The following is a 21,362-nucleotide window of genomic DNA, read 5'->3' as shown; positions in this document are numbered from 1 at the left end:
TTGCGACTTCGCCCCGCCACATACTTTGCTACTTGGCCGCGCCAGAATTCTTCATAAAACACAAGTCTTATTTGCATCACTAATGCGACAAAAGTACAATGCACGAGTACCCTGAATAGGGACGCTGACATTTTATGTAGCTTTTGTGTATGATTCATTACCTTACCTGAGGAGCTCATTTCAGAGTCTCATCTATCCTGTAAGTACTTTCTGGTTGGTCTCGAGCTCTGGGCCTGATTCAGAGCCGGACCCTCTGACAAGAGTGCTCGCTCTGAATCAGGGCCATCCTAGTTAAATTTGGAGCAGCCTTTTGAATGCTCGCATAGCTGTGGGTTACCACCCACAGCTTATGTGAGCGGCCATGATGATGGTCGCGATGGTCAAGACCATCGCGACCATCGGGTTTGCGACGAGACCCTGCGGTAGGGTCTCGTTGCCGCAAGCCCTGGAGTGATTTTGGCTCTATCAGAGCCGAGAGCACTCCCACTGACATCACTAGTGATGTCAGTGGGGCCGGACCCAGACGGTAGGCGTTCCCATGGGAACGTCTCCGTCTGGCAGGCACCCCCCGGCACGCCCACCAAAGGGGGCGTGCTGTCACTCACCATCGACAGCACGCCCCCTTTGGTGCGAGATCCCGAGCGACGGCTTCCCCGTCGCTCGCCGGGTCTCGCGCATGCGCACGACGGAGCAGCCTCCGTCGTGCGCATGCGCATTTGGGTACCATCGACCCGCTTGCGAGCGTCCTGCGCTCGCGAGCAGGTCTGAATGAGACCCTATGTTCAAGGTCATTGTCTTGCAGACATAGCCAACATATCATCACTCTGTATTAGTCATTGGCCTGTAAGTCATTAGGTTCTACAATTTCTGGAAGGTTAGTTGGATACAGCTGCTTTCCACACACACTTTTGTGCCACCCAGGCTGCCATACAACCTGAAAACATGACTGACGCTGGCAAAGTGTTTTTGTTTAAGCCTTACCTTACACAGAGCATGATACAGAGTGTAGTGTTTGCGCTCTACACATGCTCCAGAACACAGTGGGTCTCATTCAGACCCGCTCGCGAGCGAAGGACGCTCACAAGCGGGTCGATGGTACCCAAATGCGCAAGCGCACGACGGAGGCTGTTCCGTCGTGCGCATGCGCGAGACCCGGCGAGCGACTGGGTAGCCGTCGCTCGGGGTCTCGCACCAAAGGGGGCGTGCTGTCGATGGTGAGTGACAGCACGCCCCCTTTGGTGGGCGTGCCTGCCAGACGGAGGCGTTCCCATGGGAACGCCTACCGTCTGCGTCCGGCCCCACTGACATCACTAGTGATGTCAGTGGGAGTGATTTTGGCTCTGATAGAGCTAAAATCACGCCAGGGCTGAGACCATCGCGACCATCATCATGGACGCTCGCATAAGCTGTGGGTGGTAACCCACAGCTATGCGAGCATCCACAGGCCGCTCCAAATTTAACTAGGATGGCCCTGATTCAGAGCGAGCGCTCTGGTCAGAGCGTCAGGCTCTGAATCAGGCCCTGTGTACACTACAGGTGATGTAGAGAAGTACGCAAACCAAACGCATCTCCTCCTTGCAAATGAAAGGAGCGTAACTAGGCGGTAAGGTGCTGTCCTCACATAGGATAAATGTACAGCGGTGACGGAACTGTGAGCTACACAGAGTTGTGCTTACGCCTAATAATCCCTGTTTTCAGATATATACATAAGGTATAGGGCAAGTGTGCACTGATAAAAATGGCGGATATGAAAGCAAATGTACCGATGGTGGCGGTGCAGCCACAGAGATGTGTAATACTCAGCATGCAGAAGAGTGTGCGCATTTTTATTCCCTGCACGCAAAGTGAAAGCAGCTACGAGCTACATTCAATTCCTCATCAACCCATTTCATGAAGTACTCTGCTACAGAATATTGCAGTGTCCAGCAATATTGTACTATGGGACACACCTCCCACAATACTACACTATGGGACACACCTCCCACAATACTACACTATGGGACACACCTCCCACAATACTACACTATGGGACACACCTCCCACAATACTACACTATGGGACACACCTCCCACAATACTACACTATGGGACACACCGCCCACAATACTACACTATGGGACACACCGCCCACAATACTACACTATGGGACACACCTCCCACAATACTACACTATGGGACACACCGCCCACAATACTACACTATGGGACACACCTCCCACAATACTACACTATGGGACACACCGCCCACAATACTACACTATGGGACACACCGCCCACAATACTGTAGTATGGGACACCCACACACACACACACACAATACTATACTATGGGACACCCACCCCACAATACTGTACTATGGGACATACACCCCACAAGACTGTACTATGACATACATACACCCATCCCACAATACTGTACTATGGGACATACACCCCACAAGACTGTACTATGACATACATACACCCATCCCACAATACTGTACTATGGGACATACACCCCACAAGACTGTACTATGACATACATACACCCATCCCACAATACTGTACTATGGGACACATCGCCCACAATACTGGACTACGGGACACACACCACCCCGCAATACTGTACTATGGGACACACACACACAAAACTGTACTATGGGATAAAAACACACACCCACAATACGGTACTATAGGACACAACACACACAATACTGTACTATGGGGCACATCGCTAACAATACTGTACAATGTGACACATCACCCACAATACCGTACTACAGGACACATTGCCCATACAACATACAACACCGTACTATGGGACACATCGCCCACAATACCGTACTATGGGACACATCGCCCACAATACCGTACTATGGGACACACCGCCCACAATACCGTACTATGGGACACATTGCCCACAATACCGTACTATGGGACACATCGCCCACAATACCGTACTATGGGACACACCGCCCACAATACCGTACTATGGGACACACCGCCCACAATACCGTACTATAGGGCACACCGCCCACAATACCGTACTATGGGACACACCGCCCACAATACCGTACTATAGGGCACACCGCCCACAATACTGTACTATGGGGCACACCACCCACAATACTGTACTATGGGACACACTGTCCACAATACCGTACTATGGGACACATCGCCCACAATACCGTACTACAGGACACATTGCCCACAATACCGTACTATGGGACACACCGCCCACAATACAGTACAATGGGGCACACCGCCCACAATACTGTACTATGGGACACATCGCCCACAATACCGTACTATGGGACACATCGCCCACAATACTGTACTATGGAACACACACCCCACAATACTGTACTATGGAACACACACCACACCACAATACTGTACTATGGGACACACACACCACAATACTGTACTATGGGGGGAGGACAGCACAACACTGTACTAAGGGACACACACAGCACAACACTGTACTAAGGGACACACATCACAATAATGTACTAAGGGACACACACACCACAATACTGTACTATGGGACACACACACCACAACACTGTACTAAGGGACACACACACCACAATACTGTACTATGGGACACACACACCACAATACTGTACTATAGGAGACACACCACAATGGCAGATAACCTTTGCAGTGGGTTACTGTTAGGACTCTTTCAGACATGACCCTGAATTTGTACAGTGCGTTAATATTTTAATTTCTAACATTGTCAGTGCAGTTAAAGCTGCGGAGATATGTGCTGACATCTGTGCCACTTCCAGCGAGTGACCACTATTCAGGTAGCGGATCGTTAGATATGACTGGAGGTGCCCAAAGATTTGCATACAACTATGGCAACACACATCATGGCCTTTATGTGCACTGCAAATACATATTTCTCTTATTTTAATACAGAGCATGTGTACATAGTCTTATCATCTCACTGCCTGAGCCAGTCTTCTCTATACTTGTATACTTACAGTGTAACCAGAGTTCATGACAAAAGTGCTTCTCATTGCCAGATTGGCATTGTGAGCATTATACTTACTTAATTAACCCATCTTCCATGTAAACATCAGCGTGGAATGATTGGTCATCGTTAACGATTTTCCCATATTTTATAAGCAGTCGATCGCTCTAAAACAAAATACAGAATAATGGTTAATAACTATTCTTTCAGGTATCTGGTATAACATTCTTATTCTGTAAATGATATGTATGTACACTACCGACCAAAGCTTTTAGATCGCTCCTATATTTCCAAGTGAAAGTCATGCAGTTTAATGTACTCTGAAATTAAACCATAGAAAGAACAAATAAACAATTGGAAATAAAGAAAGGATGTGTGTGGAAGTCTGGCTTCATGTAACAATTTTTAATTTAAATGTTTGACTCCTCAAAGTGACCCCCTTCTGCAGATATAACTGATGAACACACTCCTGGCATTCTATCTACACTGGATATCACATATTGTTCTGGAAGCTCTCCCACTGTTGTAGACATCCCCACAAATGTGTTGCACTTGTAGGTTGCTTTACTTTCACCCTTCTGTCCTGTTCATCAAACCAGCTCCATGGGGTTAAAGTCTGGAGACTGTGCTGTTCATTCCATGGTATGAAGCCTACTACCCGGGAGAGAAGTCTGACATAGCCTGAAGGTATGTTTTGGGTCTTTATCTTGATGTAGGATAAACTATTGACCAACTGGGTGTAGGCCAGTAGTTATCGCTAGGTTCAGGGTGCCACTCACTCTATGAAAGTCCCTGACTCGAGATCCAGCAAAAAGCCCTAAGTCCATTATACTTCCTCCTATGTTTGACAGTCATCACACACCGGGGAGCCATCCTTTAACCTACTCTACAGCGTATAAAAACCCTGCGTGATGAACCAAAGATTTTAAATTTTCCAGTCTTTAGTAGTCCACTAGCTGTGTTTCATGGCCCAGGCAAGCCAATTTTTCTTATTTTATCATCTTACCAATGGCTTTCTTACTGCCACTCAGCCTGTGAAACCAGCAGGTCAAAGTCTTCTCTGAAACTGAAACTTGCATACTTCGACCAGTGTTAAGCTGTGCTTGAAGCAGTAATCATATATCACGCAAGATGTTGACTCTCCGAAAATTGTGGTCTGATTCTATTGTGGCTTTGGGTCAGCCAGGCCTATTCCTGCCAGTTTCCTCCAGTTTATGGTGTAGGAATCTGTACTCACTGACACCTTGGCTTTCTTAGCAATGAAAGACATACACGTTTAAGGGTTATAATGGTCTGTCTGTCTTCATTTTTTAGTTGCCTTATTATGATAGCATTATACTGCTTCCTGCAGTGCAATATTTTTCAAATAATTATTCAGAAGATGTAATAATAGTCTGTTCCAACACTGCTTTTATACAGACAGGGGGTTATAATCAAATAATCAACAAAAGCTGGGACACCTGTAGGAATTATTAGCATCAACCTAATTTATGACATTGCTGTAGAACAGCTGTAAGTTCCAATTACTTTTTCCCTGAAAAAGGCATCTTTTTGTAACTCCGAAATGTATTTTAGTTTTCAGTTTTTGCAAACCTAAACGTTTAAAAAAAAAAAACATTGGTACTATATCACGTTATTTACTAGACTTGAATTACTTAAATTTCAATAAAAACTGGAAAAATGGGGGTGTTCTAAAACTTTTGACCGGTAGTGTATATAATATCTAGACATCAGCTAATGTATCTAACAGTAACAGTGGCTGTAATAGTCAAGTAAATAATCAAACACAGCTCTATATTAAACACTCTACAGAATCACGGCTTATTTCCAATAATTACACGCACTGTCCTGCAATACACAATACATCAGCAACAACTCTCAGCAATTCTAATGCCTTAATAACCACTTATTACAAATGTGTTCTCGTACATCTAGCCTCCTTGCGCGTTAAAATGGGATTTTGGTACTTACCGGTAAATCCTTTTCTTTGATTCCACAGGGGACACTGGAGGTGCTTACGCTGGGGTATAGAGGCGTGGTTAGCTGGAGCTGGCACTAATTAATTCAAAAGTGTGAAGCTCCTCCCCCTCTATTCCCCACCAGCCATCAGTATAGAAAATGAAGACCGAGAGGAGATGGAGAACAATAGGAGTGAAAAGGAGAAATATCACACAACAACAAAACCATACAACACACGGAACTAACAGGCAGGCGAAGAGCGCTGAGGTGGGCGTCCAGTGTCCCCTGTGGAATCAGAGAAAAGGATTTACCGGTAAGTACCAAAATCCCATTTTCTCTTTCATCCACTAGGGGACACTGGAGGTGCTTACGCTGGGGACGTTCCAAAGTTTTCCCCACGGGCGGGGGCGCTCTGAGGGACCTGCAGAACAAGGCGGCCAAAACTTGTGAACCAATGACCAAGTGGCCGCATGGCACCATTGTAAAGTGGAGGCACCCGCAACCACAGAATGTGTTGGACCGACGATCATTACTGACATGAGATGACTGCGGAGAGCTCGAACCACATCCAGGGTAGAAGACACACCCGAGTCCTCTACCAAGAGGCACCACAAAAGGTTGGCTTACGTGGGAAGCCGACCCCACCTCAGGGAGGAAAGCGGCTACCGTCCTGAGTACCGCCCTATCGAGTACCTATCAGCATGAAACACAAGGGAAGGACGCTTATGGAACAGAGCCCTCCCATTCCAAAACTCTGCATGCCGAAGCCAAAGCCAAGAGAAGCCCCAAGGAGCCATAGGTGGTTCAAAAAATGGCTGCCCCCGGCAACACCCCCTGAAGAACCGGCTGTATCTCATGAATAAGGAGCAACTTACGGTGAAAGAAAATGAGAAGAGCAGATACCTGCACTTTAGAAGATCCCAATCGCAGGCCAGAAACTGATCTGGTCTAGAGAAATAAAAACAAACAACGGGACAACCGCAAAGTTCTAGGCGGAAAGCCCCGACTGGTATCCATGTCACATAAGAGCGCCAGATGCGATGATAATGCGCAGCCGAAACCGGTCTCCTGGCGCTAAACATGGTGGGAAAGAAAAAAACGAGTCTGGGAGCCACCCCATAAAATGCAGTTTTACTAAATTGGGGTGGACGAAAGGACCCTGTTGCAGAAAATCAGAGAAAGAGGAAGAGGCCACGGGACTTCTGCCAGGAGGAACTGAAGGTCCGAGAACCAACTAGTCCGAGGCCAGTTCGGAGCCACGAGAAGACTGAGGTCGACTTGTGTATTATTCTATCTTGTAAACAAGGAATTAGTGGAATCGGAGTAAACCGGTAATCCAAGTTATAGGACTGGTAGTGTCGACTGCCCTCGCCTGCGGATCCCGAGTACTTGACATGTGTGCTGGGAGCTGATTATTCAATCTGGACACCATGGGGATCCACCTGAGGACGACCCCATTGACTCACAAGTGCGTGGGACATGTCTGGGTAAAGCCTCCATTACCCAGGGATGGATGTCCTGGCGACTTAGGTAATCTGTTTTCCAGTTGTCCACTCTCAGGATGCATACTGCCAACAGGAATAACGACAGACTGTCGTCCTACCAGAGAATCTGAGTTACTTCTCACATGGCCATGAGACCTCGAGTTCCACCCTGGAGGTTGACTTAAGCGACTGCCTTCGCATTGTCTGAGTAAAACCTCCCCGGAAGAGACCTTAGCAACTTTGCTGCTTGTAGCAGAGCATAGTAAATTACTCTGAGTTCCAACTCGCCTATGGGCCACCCTGTTTCCAGAGGCAACCAACGAACCTTAAAGTGATAGCCAAGGACCACTGCTCCCCAGCCTCGTAGGCTGGTGTCTGTAGTCACTTTCCGAAATTTCTGCCCGCCAAGATATTGTTGGATTGTGTCCACCAGAGTAGACCAGTAGCCGGGACCAAACGGATCCGTTGATGTAAATGCAGGCGAGTCCCTGACCTCTGTGATAACAGGTCTAGCTGGAACACTCAGGAGTAGAATAGTCTGAATTGAAGTGCTCCGAAATCAGCTACCATCTTCCTCAAGAACTGTAAACCCAGAAGCATGGACACCCTCCATTGGTTAGTCTTCCGGAATGAAAATCCTCTGAAATGCCGTATCCAAGATCACCCCCAGAAACTGGAGTCTCTGGGATGAGGCTGGATTTGTAGAAATTGATTATCCAACCATGTTAGATAAGAGTCTGGTATGTCAGGTAGGCGTGGTCCAAGAAAAGAGATTCCTATGGAGCCTTGAATAACAGGAAACTGCGAGGAACTGAGGATAACCCTAACGGCAACGCCCAAAATCGTTAGTGATTTTTCAAAATTGCAAAACGCAGGAAGGCCTGGTGCGGTTCCCATATGGGAACATGGAGATAGGCATCTTCTATATCCAGAGAAATTAGGAACTCCGCTGGTTCAAACTCGCAAGACAGACTGAAGTGACTCCATTTTGAAATGATACATCCTCAGATACTGGATTAAAGACTTCAGGTTTAAGATGGGTCTGACTGAACCATCCGGCTTGGGCATCACCCAAAGGTCTGTGTAAAGCCCCATACCACGTTGATGCACTTGAACCGGAACAAGCACAGCAGATTGTTGCAGAGACTGCGACCAAGCCTGTTAAAAAGACCTTAAGCGAGTTCTGTACCTTTCGTGCAACCTTTTGTGGACGACCGCTACCTTTGCCGCCCCGTGCCTACTTGGGAGCACCTCAGGCCTTACCCTGCGAGGGCTGTGGGTGCTTGAAAAGACTGAAACGAGGAACCAGAGTAAGGCCTCCTGGATCCAAAGCATATCACCAGTGAACTGTAAATATTCAACAGCCCTTCTGGATTCTGCGGCCGCCTGCCAAGAGCGCAACCAGAGAGCTCTGCGGGCAGAAATGGCAGAAACGGATATGCGAGTACTGATCTGACTGCATAGATCATGAATGTGTCCCGCTAATAGATGCAACTCTGCTCTGGATGTACCGGAGTCCAAGCTCGTATACCGCTTTGTTAACACTAATAAGTTCTAAGTTGAACCCCCCCTGTAGTATAAATAGATCGGTGTCCAACTACGATAAGAAGGGGGTCCCCATGGTAGATCTAGGATCTGCCGGACCGTCAGAATTAAAGGCTCCCCCACCGTAGAGTATTAAGTACCGTAGCACCCGGCATTGGAAGCATTGTTTTCTTAGAAAGACAAGAACAGACGCATCTACCGGGGAATATGTTACCCACTTTTCCATCATAGATAATGGAAAAGGATAACTGGGGGGTGGGTGGGAACGACGTGGAATCTGTAACCTTCCGGTTGTTTCTGAAAACCCTATGAGAAGCTGTTGTGAGAAAGGTTGGTTATCAAACAGATTCAAAGCTCTGAGTAGCAGGAACAGATTGTAAGTTTTTTTTTTTTTTTATAGAAAATGGAGGGTACAGTAGCCGCAGTACCTATAACCTCAGGTATTGATAGGTGACGCCCTATGAGGGCGGCAGGGGGCTTGTCTCAGACCTTCCCAGAGGGAAGAGCATTAGACCCCTTCAGCAACTGTACCTGGAAGTGACGTGAGTGAGGGTGGAAGTGAAGGCTTCTGCCTACACTTTCCAGGAAAATAAGAAAGTTAGCCCCTTGCGGGCTCGCATCGCTCGCCACAAAGATATATTCCCCTATCACTTGGATGGTAGGGAATGACGTTGGACACTGGCAGATGACGTCATCGTACATCTATGGAAAGGGATCGCTCTCTTCCCCTTCCCAGAGGCACGGAGGAAGTGACCTCACATGCGTGTGACGCACTCAGTGTAATCTTTTTTAACTGCACCGGTCCTGGCATTACTACAATACCAGGTCAATGCGTGGAGTGGACAGAGCAAGCTCTTCTTCAATCTCCCTGTTCTAAAAATCCATTCAATATATGGCCCCCCAGATAGGGGGCGGATCAGATATTAAACTGATAAGAACAGATACTACACTTGATCTTAGCCAAAAGGCCAAGAAGCGATTCAGCACTGAGCTTCCCTTCCGCTCTCAGAGAGGTTGAGACCTACTCCTTTCTGCTATCACGTCAGCGGCCCATGGAGGAGTGAGTGATGCAGAATTAGCCATGGAAGGGACTATTAAACAAGCATGACATAACTTGGAGCCAGAAGCAAGTGGCTTAGTTTATTTTGCTTTAAATATATATTATACATATTTTTGTCCAAGGCAGGACTTGATCCTGGGACCTTGTGGTTCAGGGTCGGTGGAGAAGCCTACTTTTATGTATACACTGAGACCCACAGACTGTATCTAGACTATAGAGTACAGTATAGAAAAAACAGAAGGCCAAAGATGGGGACAGAGGAGGAGAAACAACACCCCAGCCCACAGATTAGCTCCTTTCAAGGAGAATCCAGCCTTTACTTAATCAACTGCAACACTACCTAACAGGGAGAGATGCAGGCATACATTAATAAAGACAGCAGACACGCTGTTTGTAACAGCTCCATGCCGCTTAGATAGCGCGTATTTAGGCTCCGCCCCCTTTACATGCTAAAAGCAAAAGTGGCTTCTATGTAGCATAATCTCAGCCCCGCTCTGCTGCCTCCGCAAAACACGTGTCCAGCGGGGGCCGTTGAAAGCTGGGAGCAGAGCGGTGAGCTATGTATGTACACAGCCTGTACTACAAGCGCTGGCAGTGGAGGTTGCTTAAACCTTGAACACGGCAGACACGCTGTTTGCTACAGCTGTATGCCGCTAGTATTGAGAGGATATAGGCCCCGCCCCCTTCTTTATGTGAAGGTCCAAAATGTCTTCTGCATTTTATGTAAGCCTCGCAATGCTGCGCTGTCCAGTGGGGGCTGAGAGTTTTGGCAGGGAGCACCGCTGTGCGCTAATAACCCAGGCACTCTGTAAAAATACAGAACGTGTCTCTCACTACAAGCGCTAGCAGCGGGGTGGGAGCCGGGGGACGCGCAGCTACATACTCACTAAGCTCCCTTGGAGTCTCTCTCGGCAGGTCAGCACTCTCCTCTTCTTCTTGTGGAGATGTGCTGTGGCGATAAGGAGCTGTCAGTTGCTTTTAGAATAAGCACTGTGCACTCCTTCCTGATCTTTAGAAAAGTCAGGGCGCCAGGTACCCGGACCCCACCTTTGGTATAGGTGGCGAAGGGTACCTAATTGTGTAAAAGATGCTATAAAATAATTAAATAAAATGTATTGCTGGAGCACAGCATGTAGTGACCAGCTCCTAATGCACATTTTCTAAACTGAGGGCTGGTGGGGAATAGAGGGGGAGGAGCTTCACACTTTTGAATTAATTAGTGCCAGCTCCAGCTAACCACGCCTCTATACCCCAGCGTAAGCACCTCCAGTGTCCCCTAGTGGATGAAAGAGAAACAGCCCTTCTAATCGCGCTATGCCGGTAGCGCTGAACGTCTTTTTGTGCGACTTTTTACCTTCAAATGTGTCTTACTCACAGTGATGCGAATAGCCAACACAAGCAGCTTCTGCTGATTAAAACGATATGCAGCATTGTCTATGTTCTGTGTGCGTCTGCTGGTGTATCTGCATGCAAAGCGCTACGTTACAGTGTTACAGCCACTGACACTGTAACGTAGCATTTAACATGCAGACACACCCGCACACGCACAGAGAACATAGGCATGCTGCATATCACTTTAATCAGCAGAAGCTAATGTGCTAGCTATTCACATCACTGAGGGAATAAGACGCATTTGAAGGTAAAAAGTTGCACGAAAAACGCTCCAGCGTTATGTGTGGCACGATTGCGCACGGAGGATAGATGTATGTGGGCACATCAGTACATTGAGCTCCAGCAGTAAGCACCAACCACCATAGGGGTATTAAAATGACCCAACACCAAATCAGCGACCGTCACTGCTTTCCATCAGCCCATTAATAAACATCCTACCAAATATATCTGCAAACAGGGCTTCCATTGTCTCTGCTTTTTCAGAACACTCATTTTTTTGCCAATGGAAATAACTTGGAATTTGTGTTCCTTCTGCACTTCGTCTCCTAGGGTGTGTTCTATCAGAGCGGAATTATCTGAAGATGTTCTGAAAAAATGTCTTTGATGGAACAACTGTACAATCTTACCGCACATTCTATTAATAAGTCTTTATTCAATATTGAAAAAAAAAAAGTACTGTTTAGTAATTTTTTCTTCTTTAAATAAGTCTTTGTGGTATATTCACTAAAATGTCAGATTTTAGAAACGTAGATGTTGCCCATAGCAACCAATCAGATTCTACTTAACATTTATCTAGCACCTTCTAGAAGATAATAGCTAGAATCTGTTTGGTTGCTATGGGCAACATCTACGTTTCCAAAAACTCACATTTTAGTAAATACACCCCTATCCGTCTTTTTTATTCTCTCCAAGAGGTCTACTTTCCTGCTCTCTTATACGGAGTGATGATACGGTAGAACAAAACAATAATACATTGTGTACATTTTATAGAAGTGACTTAAATAAACCACATCCAATAATTCCATCAGCATAAGTAGTGGCAACAGTGGTAGAAAAACAAAAAGAAAGACAAATTACGGCTACATATTAATTATTCCTCTTATATAGATATCACCTCTAATACATCGATTATGGGTGTCCCTGATTTTAGTTTTATAATGAAGGTATACAATGAATAATTTAAACATACAACACTACAAATCAAATACATTTCTTATTGCTTACAAACATACTTATTTATTTTAGAGATGAGCGGTTCGGATTCTGTGGAATCCGAACCGCTCCGAACATTGGGGATCTGAGTCCACCCGAACCCTGTTCGGGTGTTCACTGCCTGACTCGGATCCCCGACATCAGGTCTCCTATTGTGTAGGGCAGAGCGCTGTGATAGCGCTCTGCCCTACACAGATACAAACACACAGCCGCCAGCGGCAGCTGTGTGTTTGTTACAGCAGCCAATGAGAGTCACACAGACTCTCATTGGCTGCTGCACGGAGGGAGCCGGCTGGAGCTCACACATGAGCTCCGTCTTCCGGCTCCCTCCGCAGTGTGTGACAGGCTCAGCAGAGCGGACGGCGCGGGAGCGGGGAATCAGAAATCAGGTAAGTTTTTTTTTTTTTTAACTTGTGAAAGTTGTGCAAGGGCCGGGGGCGCTACTGGGGGGGTCTGCTACTGGGGGGGCTATACTACTGGGGGGGTCTGCTACTGGGCGTCCATACTACTGAGGGGCCTGCTACTGGGGGGGGCTATACTACTGGGGGGGCCATACTACTGAGGGGCCTGCTACTGGGGGGGCCATACTACTGTGGGGGCATACTACTGGGGGGGCTTACTACTACTGGGGAGGCCATACAACAGGGGGGGCCATACTACAGGGGGGCTACTACTGGGGCAGCCTACTACTGAGGGGGGCCTGCTACTGGGGCAGCCTACTACTGGGGGGCCATACTACTGGGGGGGCCATACTACTGGGGGGGCTGCTAATGGGGGGCATACTACTGGGGGGGCTGCTAATGGGGGGCATACTACTGGGGGGGGCCTGCTAATGGGGGGCATACTACTGGGTGGCATGCTAATGGGGGGCATACTACTGGGGGGGCCTGCTAATGGGGGGCATACTACTGGGTGGCATGCTAATGGGGGGCATACTACTGGGGGGCATACTACTGGGGGCACTGTATAGGGGACCCTACTACTAAGGGGACTGCATAGGGGGCACCACTGCTGGGGGCATTGTGTAAGGGACACCGCTACTGTGGGCATTGTGTAAAAGGGGCACTACTGTGGGCATTGTGTAAAAGGGGCACTACTGTGTGTCGTAACATAAATAAGAGACACTACTTTATGGTGTAATGTGAATCAGGCCCTATGTGCGGTGTAATGTGAATAAGATTGTGCACTGTGACTCTTTGGGCCGTAGCCCACCATTTAAACAAGTACTGTGACTCTGCTGGCCGTACCCACTGGGTGGGTGCACTACTTTTCATTTCTGCCACTGCTGTGTGGCAATGTGTCATAGATGTGCTTTATACTGTGGTGTCTGTGTCATTGTGCCACTGCTTTGTCGCTTAGTAACCAGTCAGCTCACTGCAACCTTTGGCCAATAATGTTGAAAACAATATTATAAGCTGTGATATGGTCTAAATTGACTGGAAATTAATGTTATTGAGGTTAATAATACTCTAGGAAGAAAAAAAAGACCAATTTATGTGATTTTAGCTTTTTTTGTCAATTTTTGTAAAAAAAATCCAAATCCAAATCCAAAGCCGGACGACGAATTAGAACCAAATCCAAATCCGGCAAAAATGGTCCGGCGCACATCCCTAATTTATTTTTTATGTATATCCTGCTGTCTGTGCCTGTACTAATGGTCGTATATGCGTAAAGAAGAGTAACAATGAATCTAACCTTGGCTGGCAAGGTACCTAAACTATAATATATGTTATATTAATATAAAGATTACGGGTAGAAATCAATTTATTTTATGTTTATTAAACTTTCATTTCAAACAAGAGAATAATGTACAGTGCTGTAGGCATCTAATCATGTTCTGAGGGGTTGGGATCCTGGCGCTTGGGATGCCAGCGGTCAAAATACAGACAGCGGCATCCCAACAGTAAGAATCCAGACTCCTTTTGGTAAGTATCCTAACACTAACCCCTAACCCCTACCCCTCCTCGTTGCCTGAACCTAACCTCCCCCCATAGTGCCTAAACGTAACCTCCCCCTCCCCACACCCTAAACCTTTACCTCCCCCATTAGTGCCTAACCCTTCTCCAAGTGCCTAACCCTAACCCTTCTCCTAGTGCCTAACCCCTACCCTAAACCTAACGCTCCCCGGAACCCCTGATACTTGCCTTTGGGATGCCGGCAGTCGGGATTCTGGAGCCGGGATCGCAACTGCTGCCGGGACTCCGGCGCTGGTATTTTGTCCGTCGGCATCCTGTCTGCCGGGATGCTGACTACCTCCTGTCCTAAGTGCTATAACAGTGTAAACTACATACTTCCATCAGTCCTGCTGGTGCTATAATCATCGCTCTCAATGAACACAATGACCGGAGGACGAGTAATAAGCAGGTAATGGAAACTTACCTTTAGTGTTCAGTGACGCTGCTAGTTTAAATCTTCAACCTGCTGGAGCCCGGCATGGACAGAACTTACATAGGGATGCATCAGCATCCAGTTACCATAGTGATAGGGACAGTCTGATACATTTTAGGGGCCACATTTGGCAGAACTCTAACTTTCAAAGTTCCAAACATTAACTGTCCAATATATTGTCCTAATGCGGATTAATGCAATATATCGTACACATCCTATAGTGAGTACGCCCAATCTGTAGTCCATTGAATCATCATGTGCTGCACATCCAATGGGACGATTCAATGAACGAGGCGGTGTAGTTACATGTAACAACACATTACGGCTTCATACGGTGCGTCATGCAGTGTGTATGGCGGCACGATGTGTCGTTACATCGCTTGCCGCATCGCTGGCTCGCACAGTCGTTCAAGTGGTTACCCAGCTTCAATCCCAGTAATAAGTTCAATCAAGACATTTAAAGAATTCAAAGAATGGGACACAGATCTGTACTAACGTCTTACAAACTAAAAGTAGGGAGGAACTGGGGGCTGCAATGGAAGACTCAGACAGCCACTTGTCGCCCATCACAGACCTACCAGTACCGCAAAATAAATCCCAAGTACGATAACCTCAACAGGACAGCTCTGCATATTTTAATGCACAATTACTATTATTTGGTGATTTTATCAGATTGAATAATTAAAACAAAAGTAAATGTGGCATATGACAAAGGGCCCGATTCATTACGGATCGCTATTGTGATCACAGCTGCGATTACACACGCAGTCCCGCTGCGAAAATATGCTAATGATTGCTATCGCTATGCCGTCACAGCCTAACATAAGGACACCCACGTCACCTTACTCACATCCGTAATACTTAGTAAGTCTGCAAAACCATCGGTAACATCGAGTACCATCGCACACAAGCACCGGGTCTGACCATACTCAGAAATTGATAACCTGATCGCACGCCGTGTAAGCCCAAGCTGTGTATGGCATCGCAATGGATAATTTATGCACGTCCCTGTAACGGCGTTCAAACGCACTGGTACGCCTGTGTGTCACTGACCAAAACCCCCGTCACCACCCACAAACACTCACTTCCTGTCAATCACTCTGCGATGGGTCTGCGTAGTCACTGCGAGATCGCAGCAAGATCTTCGCGCACTGCGATGCATATGCAGAAAGCAACAATCAGCTGTCTGCGTGCGTAATCGCAGTTGCGATCGGTAATGAATCAGGCCCAATGTGTGGGCCTGATTTCATTGACTTGCGAGGTTTCATTGACTTGCGAGGTTTCACATTGAGGTTAAATGACAATTTAAAAAAAGAGTCTGACCTTTCTAGTGTCTCAGGATGCTGTGTCTGCTTATGGTGGGGGCATACAAATAAATACTGATAATAATTGAAGGTGCGATCTAGGTGACACAGAAAAGTCTGATAAAACTGCTGGTGAGCTGCAGAAAGACTAGCGGGCACTGGGAGGAGTGGTCTACACGCCCACAGAACACAGACACCATCAGCATGGGAGAGCGGTCAGGAACCTTTCCTGCAACCATACAGGAAAAGTCAACATCTGAAATATGCAAAATAATTAAATAAGCCAGAAACGTTTAGCAAAAAGGGCTGCAGACAACACCTACAAAAACATTTGTTTAGAAGAAAAGAACACCTTAATAATCGTTAATCATGGGAGGTTTTATGCTTATGGCAGCCCAGCAAATATTGGTCGAGCCACAGAATGACTTCAACTAAATATCAAACAATCCTAGAAACTAATGTCATTTTCCCTGTACTGCGATATGACACTTTGTGGCACCACATTAAAAAAAAAGAATATCCTGGGTCCATTGAAAATAGGATGGATTTTGTAGTACAACAATGATCTAAAACAGGGGTAGCCAACCCTGGTCCTCGTGAGCTACCAACAGTGCATATTTTCCAGGTCGCCTCACAAAATCACAAGTGAAATAATTAACTACACCTGTGGATCTTTTCAAACGTGTTAGTGAGTAATGAATACACCTGTGCACCTGCTGGGTGATCTGGAAAACGTGAACTGTTGGTAGCTCTCGAGGACCGAGGTTGGCTACCCCTGATCTAAAATATCTCAGGCGCTAGCAATGGGATTAGCATGATTTACCGCTGGCTGCATGGCAGACGGTTCAAATACCGACAGCGGCAGCCCGGCAGAGAAGATCCCAAAAGGTAAGTATTTTTTCTATTTACTAACCTAACCCTTCCCCCCCCACCAACCCTCCCTTAGGGGTGCCTAACTATAACCTCCCCCCCAAGTGCCTAAACCTAACCCCCCTTTCCCCACAGCCTAACCCTAAGCCTCCCAGGGGGGGTTGCCTAACCCTTTACCCCCCCGGGAGCCCCTAACCTAAACCACCCCCCCACGGCAGTCAGCGCCCGGCTTACCTTTGATCGGTAAGCCGGGTGTCGAGCTCCCGGCGTAGGTCTAATGACAGGCGTCAGGATTTAGACGCCCGTCATTTGCCGGGATTAGACAGTCGGCATCCTGACTGCATACGCATGGGGGGACAGACCCAAGACCTGAATATTACTGAGAATCGGTGGTAAGACCTAGGCCATGAAGGATGACTGGAGGATATTTCTGAGCTAGCAGAGGTCTGCGAGGGAGAGTGGGATCAGATACTAAAGCAAGCATTGCTTTGCTACAAGAAATGTTTGTCAACTGTGACTTCTGCCCAAGGAGGTGACACAGAGCACAGACTGACAGGGTGCACAAACCATTGCATGTGGCACATTCACTATTATATATTTTTTCTATCTGTTAAATTCAAACAAATAATAATTGTGCATTACAATGTGCAGATCTATATTATGTGACCACAAAGGTTGTATTACTTCAGCCACTTAGTGAAATATGCAGTTTGCACGCTTATTAACACTCCAAACTACAGGCCAGCTGAGTTTATGCAGTAGGAGCGATTTATTCCTTATAATACAGGAACAGTAGTTTTGTGTCACAGAAATGAAAAGGTTTTAGAATATTAATTTCCATTCTATTACATGGTGTTTTGTTTATGACTTGTGCATATGATTAGAAAGTTGCTGCCTAGTGAGTGGATTCTGTGACAGGGTGCTGCACGGGGGAGAGGCCGGGGCCTGATGTAGGGGCTGTGTTAGGTCTACTGTGATCAGTGTAATGTGTCTGAATGAGGAATGAAGCAGCTGTATGTTCAAACACAGTGTAAGCACAATTACAGTATATCTTGTCATATCAGCACTGGCAATGAAGAGTTATGCCTGAAAATGGGCTTCATAGCAGAACACAACATCTTGTGTGTGTAAAATGTGTGTGTCCCATATTGCTCCATGATACACTGCATCCATAAACAGAAGCCATTATTACAGCCCCTGTGACCAGAGGCACTGGCAGTGTGTAGCCCCGCAGTTGCCGGGGTGGGTGTGAGCTTCCTGCTCTGGTAGCTGAGCCAGACGCTCAGAAGAGGGGACGCAGTGCCAGGCCTTCGCAGGAAACACTACTTTGTGTGTGAGTCACATGTGGGACACAAACCCAATGTCTGGTTACCGCTGGAGACCGATACACAAACAGAAGAATTCTGGACTGAGAGAGACTGATGCAAGAGATGTATCTGCTGCTCTCACCGGATGGTGCCTGCCATGCAAATCACACTGCTACTTCTCACCACTTCACTTCCAGGGCTGTAAACAGCACGATGATCTGTACAAAACACAAAATCCCAGCCTCTCATGACACAATAGGCATTTGAACCTTTGTCCAAACAGCAGGTGGGACAGCATGCATTGCAGCATATATTTCACATTGTTAATTAATGAAGGTGTCGAAGAGGTTGTACAATCAGTGGCGTGTGGTGACATTCTGTGATATAGAAGATAAGAGCTTAATGTTCACGCCAGACCAGAGGCAGGTCAGGGGGCTGAAGTGCGGGCAGGGCCTCCCTGCGCACGCCGGATACGATCCCAAAAAGGGGCGTGGCTGACCGGGGAGGGGGCGTGTCCTTGTGCCCAGCACTTACGGAGGTGCTACGCTTCGCTGTAAGAGCAGGGTGCATTTTGCCACTTCATTACTTCACTGGAACACTAAGAGCCCCAGAATGTTACAATAATTCTTAGAATTTTTATTTATAGTAAGTAATTTTAGGGACTCGTGATGCAAACAAATTATGTACAATGATGATGCAGAAGACAATGATGGATCTGCCCAAATCAGCTTACAATCACTTGTGACAAGTCAGAGTAAGGGTGCCATCTCCTGGGGTAAACGGTTGTACTTGTCATGCAGCAGACAAATAGTAGTACACCAGTCCAGGGTCTTAGTACAATTGACTGCAGATGGTTTTGTTAGCAGCACAAAAATAAACAAAACATCCAGGCCTATCCAGCTCTAACTAAACAAAAGTATGCCCTCACTGGAGGTATCTAATGTCACTCTTACAAAACTGAAGTCTAGTACAGTATTTACGTTCAGTAATCACAGTGTCTCTCAACAGGCCGCTGACCTGTTCCCCAAGCAGTGAGAGAATAACTACAGAGACCGACACACCCTTTATCAGCCTCTCACATGTGGTCTGACAATCAAGGCTGCTAATCAGCTGCCAAAAAAACCTGGGGCATATAGATCTCCTCTTGACAACATTTCCAGTGTTGTCACACACTACAATCAATGTTTTTATATATACAGTACAAAGTCCATTTTGAATAGCGCAGTCCAAGCAGGGTTACAAAATATTTTGTTTTTAAATAAATTCAAATATTTGTGTTGTTCAATAAATGGGATCATGCAATCCCTATTGTATGCTATACTGATATTAGAATACAACAAGGAGTTTTGTGACTGAGGGGTCTATTTGAAAAATCAAAGTAAAAGCGGCATTAATAAAATCGCCACTTTTTGCTTTTTTCTTATCTCCATATTTATAAGTACCAGGACAGCCCTTGCGGTAAAAGGCTGTGCCGACGAGGAGATTTCAAACATTTTTCACAGTTGTGAAAGATGTTTGCATGCTCTATGCATGTGCGTTCAGTGCCAGTGATGTCAGACCGTCACTCTGTAAAGTAACCAGGGGGAGCAGAGAAGAGGGAGCCGGCCGGGGAAGCGGGATCTGCCGGGAAAGCAGAGACGATGGGTCTCTGCAGAGACAAAAACCTCTTCCATGCTTTTCTCTGTTTTATAGGTAAGAATCTAGTTAGGCTTCCTCCAGCTAAAATGCTAAAGAAAAGCCAAATTTTTTAGAACTCTTAATTGATATTATTATCCTTTATTTATAAAGCACCAAGGAGTCCGCAGCGCCTTACAAGGTACATAGAATGAACAAAACAAGAACAAAGTCACTTATAGTACAGAACATAGCAGGACATGGTTTATAACCATTGCTGCATCAGCCGTCATGATACCCAAGGGCTGGGTGCCATTGTAGGCAGTGGGGAGGAAATGATGGTACTGTATAAGCGAGGGAAGGCAAAGCAAATTAGGAAGAAGGGCCCTGCTCGTGAGAGTTTACAAAACAGATGCATCCATGCTGTTCACAGAAACACAAGGTGACTGCTAATATTTCTATTATTTTACAGTTGAGGATATCCTATTCCTTACAGTACACAAGTTTCCTATTGATCAGTGAAGGTGTGACATGTCTCACTGATTGTGAAGTGACGACATCAGAATTCACGTATACTACAGATAGGTGCTTATACATACTTCACAAGTATTATAGGATATAGAAGTGTGTGGCGACAAACCCCCCCATCCCCTATTCAACAAAAAATAAAATGAGTAATTAAGATGTTAAGATTCATCACCCCCCCCCCCCTTTCTCTGTAAACTTGAATTTGCAGTAAATGAATGCAGAACTGAGAAAGGGTACCAAATGAATGAGGAACAGATAAATGAAATGACTAAAGTACATGCAAAAATAATTAAGAATCTAATGAAAAAGGAAAATAACCAGCCAGGACTGTTGTTTATATGTCTCCCATGTACACACGTGATGCACCCTCTCCTGCCAGGAATGCCCACTGCTTCTCTTAACAGCGCTAAACGATGCAGCTGGCCAGGGGCAGTCCAACTTGTTTTACAAATGGTGTCAGAGACTTGCTGATACAAATAGACTGGCCATGCAGGTCGCACTCTGCTGCAGGCAGCGGTGGATTGGGGAGGACAGTCAGGAAAAATTCGGCACCTGCGTCACATGACCTCCTTGGAAAATTGATGGGAGGTCACATGGTTCATCAAATCAGTAGAGGTGGAGACGCCATACTTCTCCACTGGCTCCAAAGGTAATGGTAAGTGGGGAGGTAAGAGGCCTTTGGGTGACTGAATGTGTATGTGGAGGTCTGATGGGCATATAAGGAGCATATGGGAGATCTGA

The 21,362-nt window shown here is 46.4% G+C and overlaps 1 protein-coding gene and 1 non-coding gene across 3 annotated transcripts in view; both read right to left on the bottom strand.

Annotated features, from left to right (window-relative positions):
• The window catches only part of DPYSL2 (dihydropyrimidinase like 2), a 107,796-nt gene that overhangs the window by 26,147 nt on the left and 60,287 nt on the right, over positions 1 to 21,362 (bottom strand). For both annotated transcript variants that reach the window (XM_088443386.1, XM_088443387.1), the window contains exon 2: positions 4,037 to 4,125. In XM_088443386.1, the coding sequence (XP_088299512.1) occupies positions 4,037 to 4,125 (89 nt within the window). The remainder of the gene's footprint in view (positions 1 to 4,036; positions 4,126 to 21,362) is intronic.
• Positions 9,735 to 9,926, bottom strand: LOC148509319 (U2 spliceosomal RNA). Its single transcript, XR_015869460.1, has one exon. It is a non-coding gene; the product is annotated as a U2 spliceosomal RNA (small nuclear RNA).

Source organism: Taudactylus pleione, unplaced genomic scaffold (assembly GCF_031769625.1).
Source record: "Taudactylus pleione unplaced genomic scaffold, aTauple2 ptg000329l, whole genome shotgun sequence".
Taxonomy (NCBI): Eukaryota; Metazoa; Chordata; class Amphibia; order Anura; family Myobatrachidae; genus Taudactylus; species Taudactylus pleione.
Note: the sequence above shows the minus strand (reverse complement) of the source record. Positions and strands in the feature narration are given on the sequence as shown.